The 6,000-nt window shown below is 50.5% G+C and overlaps 1 protein-coding gene across 6 annotated transcripts in view; it reads left to right on the top strand.

Moving 5' to 3' along the window:
- The first annotated feature begins 1,504 nt into the window (after positions 1 to 1,504).
- DENND5B (DENN domain containing 5B) overlaps positions 1,505 to 6,000 on the top strand; it is a 207,736-nt gene continuing 203,240 nt past the window's right edge. For 4 of the 6 annotated variants that reach the window (XM_074403026.1, XM_039472384.2, XM_074403025.1 and 1 more), the window contains exon 1: positions 1,506 to 1,840. In XM_074403026.1, coding sequence (XP_074259127.1) covers positions 1,714 to 1,840 — 127 coding nt within the window. In that variant the 5' untranslated portion in view covers positions 1,506 to 1,713. Of the gene's footprint in view, positions 1,841 to 6,000 lie in introns of all 6 variants that reach the window. The other 2 variants (XM_074403024.1, XM_074403023.1) reach the window with 1 other exon arrangement.

The raw sequence follows: 6,000 nt of genomic DNA, 5'->3' as shown, positions 1-6,000 counted from the left end.
AGCACTTTGGGAAACCAAGGCAGGAGGATTGCTTGAGCCCAGGAGTTTCAGAGCACCCTGGGCAATATAGTGAGGCCCTGTCTCTCAAAAAAATTTTTTTAGGCCAGGTGCAGTGGCTCACGCCTGTAATCCCAGCACTTTGGAAGGTGGAGGCGGGTGGATCACGAGGTCAGGAGATCGAGACCATCCTGGCCAGCATGGTGAAACCCCATCTCTACTAAAAATACAAAAATTAGCTGGGTGTGGTGGTGCGGATCTGTAATCCCAGCTACGTGGGAGGCTGAGATAGAAGAATCCCTTGAACCCAGGATGGGGAGATTCAGCCTGGTGACACAGCGAGACTCCGTTCCCCCCACCAAAAAAAAAAATTAAATAAATAAATTTTATATTTACTTAGATGGAGACAAGAGTCTCCGTATATTGCCCAGGCTGGTCTTGAACCCCTGATCTCATGTGATCTTCCCACCTGAGCTCTCCAAAGTATTGGGATTACAGGTGTGAGCCACTGAGCCCAGCCAGTTTTCTTTCAAAAAAAATAAAAAATAAAAAATAAAAAAAGACTGGGTTGTCTAGCTCCTTCCAAAGAAGCAAAACAACAACAACAACAACAACAACAACAAAACAAAAAACCAGAGCTGAGCAGGGCAAGAAGGCTGTGCCCTTCTGAGGAGCAGAATTTAGGGTCTAATTCCTGTTGCCTTAGCCTCGGATTATACCAGTGGGGAGGGCCGATAACATCGGAGGGGCCCAGGGTGCGGAACTGGAGCGCCTTGGCTATTTACACTGACCTGGAAAATGTCAGGATAAATGACAGAAGGCGGGGGTTGCTGACGGCACTCCTTCTAGAAGTCTCAAGGCTTTGTGGCTATTGAGTTGTGTTGTGTTTTTTTCCCCCTCACCGTTGACTTGTCACCAAGTCACTGAGGAAGGATGGCCTGTAAATGGGGAGAGGGCTGGGGGAAGGAAGGGCCTTAAGTGAGGCAGGCACCCCCGACACGGGTCACAGTTTAAAAGACGATGGTTCAGACCGTTATGTGAAATGATCTCAGAGCGGTTGTTCACCTTCCCCAAAGCTGCATTAAGAAAAATTAGGATGGGTGACATCCCCTTTAGAAGACTGTCCCCCCAGACTGAGGCTAGCCCTCTTACCGGCTGGCCAGGGCGAGGAGGGGGTGTGCGCAGGATCGCCCTCCAAGCCGCAGCCGGGGCGGCGGGCACCAAGGCGGCCCCGCGCCAGGCTTGGCCTCCACGCCCGCTGGGTGCGCGCTCACCGCAGAAGCGCGCGCCCCCGGGCCTCGCGAGCGCGCCCCCCACCCCTCGCCGTCGCACGCGCCGAGCCTCGGCGCCCCCGCCCGCCCTGCGCTCCCACAGCCCCAGCGCCGCTCAGCTGACCCGCGGGCGCCAGACGCGGCGGCTCCCAGCTCGCGAGCGCGGCTGCGGCGGCGCGGGCCTCTCAGGCCGACACTCCCCCGGCGCCCCTCCCCCACCCAGTCGGGCTCTGGACCCGCCGCGCGCGAGCCCGCGGCCGCTTCCCCCGCTCGGAGCGAGGAGGCAGGCTGCGGCGGTGAGCGGCAGCTGCGCGGCCATGGGTGCGCCGGTGTCGCCCTAGGGCAGGAGCAGAGACCACAGCCGGAGCGGTGGCGGCAGCCTCCACAGAAAGCCTTTTCGGGCGGCGGCGGCGGCGGCCACGGCCACTGCAGCAGCGCGGCCGGGATGAGCGGGAGCGGCGCGACGCCCGGCCCGGGCTCGGGCTCCTCCCCGGCCGCCTGCCGCTTCGCGCACTACTTCGTGCTGTGCGGGATCGACGCGGACAGCGGGCTGGAGCCTGACGAGCTGGCGGGTAAGGCCAGGGCTGCGGCGGCGCGGGGTCCCCTCAGGGGCGCGGGGAACGCGCGGGAGGCAGGGTGCGGGATCCAGACAAAGTCAGCTCCCGGCGGCGCCCCCCGTCGCTCTCTGGCCGAACGGGCGCTCGGGAGCGATTTAATGACATTGTTATTTATTCCGCATGCGGGCTGTGCGGCTGCGCCCACCCGGGGCTTTCGCCTCCGGGCGCTGGGTTATTAATAACTGGCGCGGGGGTGGCCCCAAGGGCAGGGCCCCCGCCTGGGGTGCGGGCCCCTTCGCCCGTAGCCGCACGCGGAGGCGGCCTGTGACTCACCGGGCGTGCGGGCTGCCCCCTGGCCGCGGCGCCTGCCTCCCACCCGCCTGCCTCCGCGCCCCGGCCGCGAAGTTTCGGCCCCGCACGTGACGCCGCGCTCGGGCCTCTTCGGGGAGGGGCAGTCGGACCCGGCTCAGCTCCAGCCGCGGGTAGCATCCGCGAAGGCGCGGGTGGCAGTGCGAGCGAGCGCGGCGCTGGCTGGGGCCGGTCGGACTTCATCCTGGACTCCTTTTCTCTGCGCCGCCTCCGGCTCGGCGATGCCGGCCAAGTCACCTTTTGGAATCCTGTGGATTTGGTCGCGTCTGGGGAGCTGGCGGGCACCTCTGGACGCTCGGGACCTGGCACCGCGCTATGTTGACACTGCCAACACTGTTCCCGAGTTTAAACTCAGTTGGGTGCACCGTGTGTTAGTATCTGGTTTTCCCGGAGGGGCACGGGTCCCTTCTCTTAACTCCTTTGATGGCGCAGTGCGGGGCTATGCGGGGGAAACAACGCCAGGAAAAGGGGCCGTTAAAAGGGGATGCGGGGGGCGCGGAGGGGGGGCGGCGGAGTGCGCAGTGTCGGGAGCAGGCCGGGGAGAAACCGCTGATTTCATTTTTCACGCCTGTTCCCTTCTGCTTGCCTCCGCGGGATCTGAATCTTGATTTGTTGTTGTCGTTAAATGGGTGAGACAAGTGACATCTACTGCCTGAACTTTGTGTCAGTGCTAAAGACTTAGGTCATAGCCTTTCAGAACAACTTCCTTTGGACCATTAGGGAATTATTGGACCAATAATTCCTTATTGATTGCACCAACGTGAATTTTTCACTTTCCCTTTGGTGGGGGTGGGGGGAGCTGGGAAGAATACATTAAATAATAAACAATAGTAAACAAAACTGTTAAGCCTTAAAATAACAGTCCCCACCAACCCACGTCTTAGCTTTTTCTTAGCTTCACAGGAAAGCGTGTTTTTTTTTTTTTTTTTTTTTTTTTTTCATATTCTTTGGAGGTAGAAACATAAAACATTTTCAACAAAAATTGTAAGTCTAGTTTCAGTTAAAATTTTGGAGAGAATAGGGTCCAGGTTTTTCTGTATGTGTAATTATGTAATCACATTGTTTCTTCAACTAAGATTTCATGTACATGTTAAGAATGGCTTTGTTAAAGGATGCAAAGAAAAAGTCTGCAGAAAGATTTAGAGAGATTCCTCTCTTGAGATTGGTGAAGGGACAGTCTTATTTTTTAGACTCTTTTATTCCCTAAACATCCTGAACATTTGTGGCACCAGGGTCACTTGGAGGCCTTCTGTCAGTGATGACTGATGAAAGGAAAAAAGCCTGTATTTTTTCTTCTCCATTTGCCTACTGAAGCTAAAACAGAACCTTTTAACTGTGACCTAGGACTCTTTAGGGACAGTGCAAATGACGTTAACAAAAGCAAAAATTAGATTTTGATGCATTTTTAAGAAGCAAACTATGATGTCTCTCTTTGCAAAATGTGTGAATGCGGGTGATTGGGATTTCTGCTTCTCATAATATTTAATGTATTCAGGTAATAATGTATTTTGCCTGGTTTTGAAAGAGTCTATCTGTAGTCTGTTTTTTAGGCACTGGGGACAGCTGTGAAGAAAGCAGTCAGAAATCCCTGCCATCATGAAGCATAGGTTTTAGTGTAAACAGATAATGAAAATACAGTTATCCCCCCGTATCCATGGGGGATGGATTTTAGAGTGTCCTCCACACCAAAATCCTTGGATGCTCAAGTCTCTTATAATAAAATGGTGTTGTATTTGTGTATAACGTATGAACATTTTCCTCTATACTTTGTCATCTCTAGATTACTTATAATACCTATTACATTATGATGTTATGTAAATAGTTGTTATACTGTGTTGTTTAGGAAATAATGACAAGAAAAAAATCTGTACATGTTCAGTACAGATACAACCATTGTAGGCCTAACTACATTTTCAATCTGTGCTTGGTTGAATCTGTGGATGCAGATTCCACATAGAGTGCCTATTGTATATAGTTCTCCAGATGTTAATAAGTGCTATGAGGAAAAATAAAGTGGGGGAGTGGATTTAGGGACATACCAGCAGAGTGGTGGGATGGTGGGGTTGTGATTTTAAATAAGATGGTTAGGGAAGGCCTCACAGGGAGGATGTCATGTGAACAGAGCCTTGAAGGAGGTGAGGAAGTAGGCCAAATGGATCACCTAGGGGCACAGCATTGCAGGCTGTGACAGCAGGTGACAAAACACATTCTTTTTTTTCCACCCCTGAAGAAATAGCAGGTGGAAACACCCTGCGTGGGACAGTCCCTAGTTTGTGCTGGTAACAGCAAGGAGTCCAGTATGGCTGGACCTGAGGGAGAGGGAGAGTAGTAGGTAAGATCAAAGAGAAAGGGCAGGGGAGATTGTATAGGGCCTCCTGTAGTAGTTAGGCTTTTAACTCTGAGATGGGAAAGCACTGGAAGGGTTTGGGCAGAGTAATGACAAGATCTGATGTACCTTCTAAAAGCTATTGTGGCTACCATGTTGGGTAGACTATAAAAGGGAAGGGGTAGAGACAAGAGACAAGTTAGGGAACTCTTTTAGTATTTGAGGTGAGAGGCTGGATGCGATGGCACACACTTGTAATCCTAGCACTTTGGAAGGCTGAGGCAGGTGGATCACTTGAGGTCGGGAGTCCAAGACTAGCCTGGCCAATAAGGTGAAATTTCATCTCTACTAAAAATACAAAAATTAGCCGGGTGTGCTGGCACACGCCACCACAGTTACTCGAAGGCTGAAGCAGGAGAGTCGCTTGAACCCCCAGGAGGTGGAGGTTGCAGTAAGCTGAGATCACCCCACTGCACTCCAGCCTGGGTAATAGAGGGAGACTGTCTGAAAAAAAAAAGTATTTAAGGTAAGAGATGCTGTTGGTTTGGTGAAGTGTCAGGAAGGACTCATTCTAGATAGATGTTGAAGGTAGAGCCAACAATCTTTGCTGATAACTTGTATGGATATTTAGGAATTCTGTGAATATGGTTCAAAGAAAGTGATCAAAGATGACTCCAAGATTTTTGGACCGAACAACTGTAAGCTTCTCTCCTGAAATAGGAAGACTGATGGAGAATCAGACTGGGGTTCAGTTCAGATTTGTACATACTAAGTTTGATGTGTCCATTAGACATTGAGATGGAGATGTCACATAGACAAGACATCTCTCAGGAAGATCTGCACTGTAGGTGTAAATTTAAAGCCATGAAATTAGATGAAATCACTTAAGGGTTGAGTGTAGATAGAAAAGAGAGGAGGACACTCAATGATTGTGCACTGGGGCCATTCTAGCATACATAGGTGGGGAGGATGAGGAGGAGACAGCCTAGGAGATTGAGGAGTATGGATAGTGACATGGCAGGAAAACAGGAGAATATAGTATCATGTTCTCTGCTAAGAATTTTCTTGACTATTTCTGTAGAGAAACATTTGTGGATCATGAAACTGTTAGGCAAATTAGCCAGAAGGTAGTTTCTGTTTTGCGACATTAATTTCAAAGTTAATGATAGTTAAGTTTCTATTTTGCTTTGTTGGAGATGATCTGTCTTTATCACAGTTTCTTAGCAAGTTGTCACCCTGCCTGTAGAAGGTCTTAATTGACTTTTATTAAACATACATTCTGCTAGTTGCTTCAGACTTTCTTAACATACGCATGTTCCTAGAATTCACACTCTGCAGGTGGTAGGACTTTGAAATCAAAAACAGTAACAGTTAAATAGCCTAAGACCTTATAATAAAAGTGATCAAGGCTTCAAATAGTTTTTAGACATTCCTAGTAAAACCCAGCTTAAACAGCAATGGAAAAGACTTTTTTCATCTC

Source organism: Saimiri boliviensis, chromosome 7 (genome assembly GCF_048565385.1).
Source record: "Saimiri boliviensis isolate mSaiBol1 chromosome 7, mSaiBol1.pri, whole genome shotgun sequence".
NCBI classification, from domain to species: domain Eukaryota; kingdom Metazoa; phylum Chordata; class Mammalia; order Primates; family Cebidae; genus Saimiri; species Saimiri boliviensis.
Note: the sequence above shows the minus strand (reverse complement) of the source record. Positions and strands in the feature narration are given on the sequence as shown.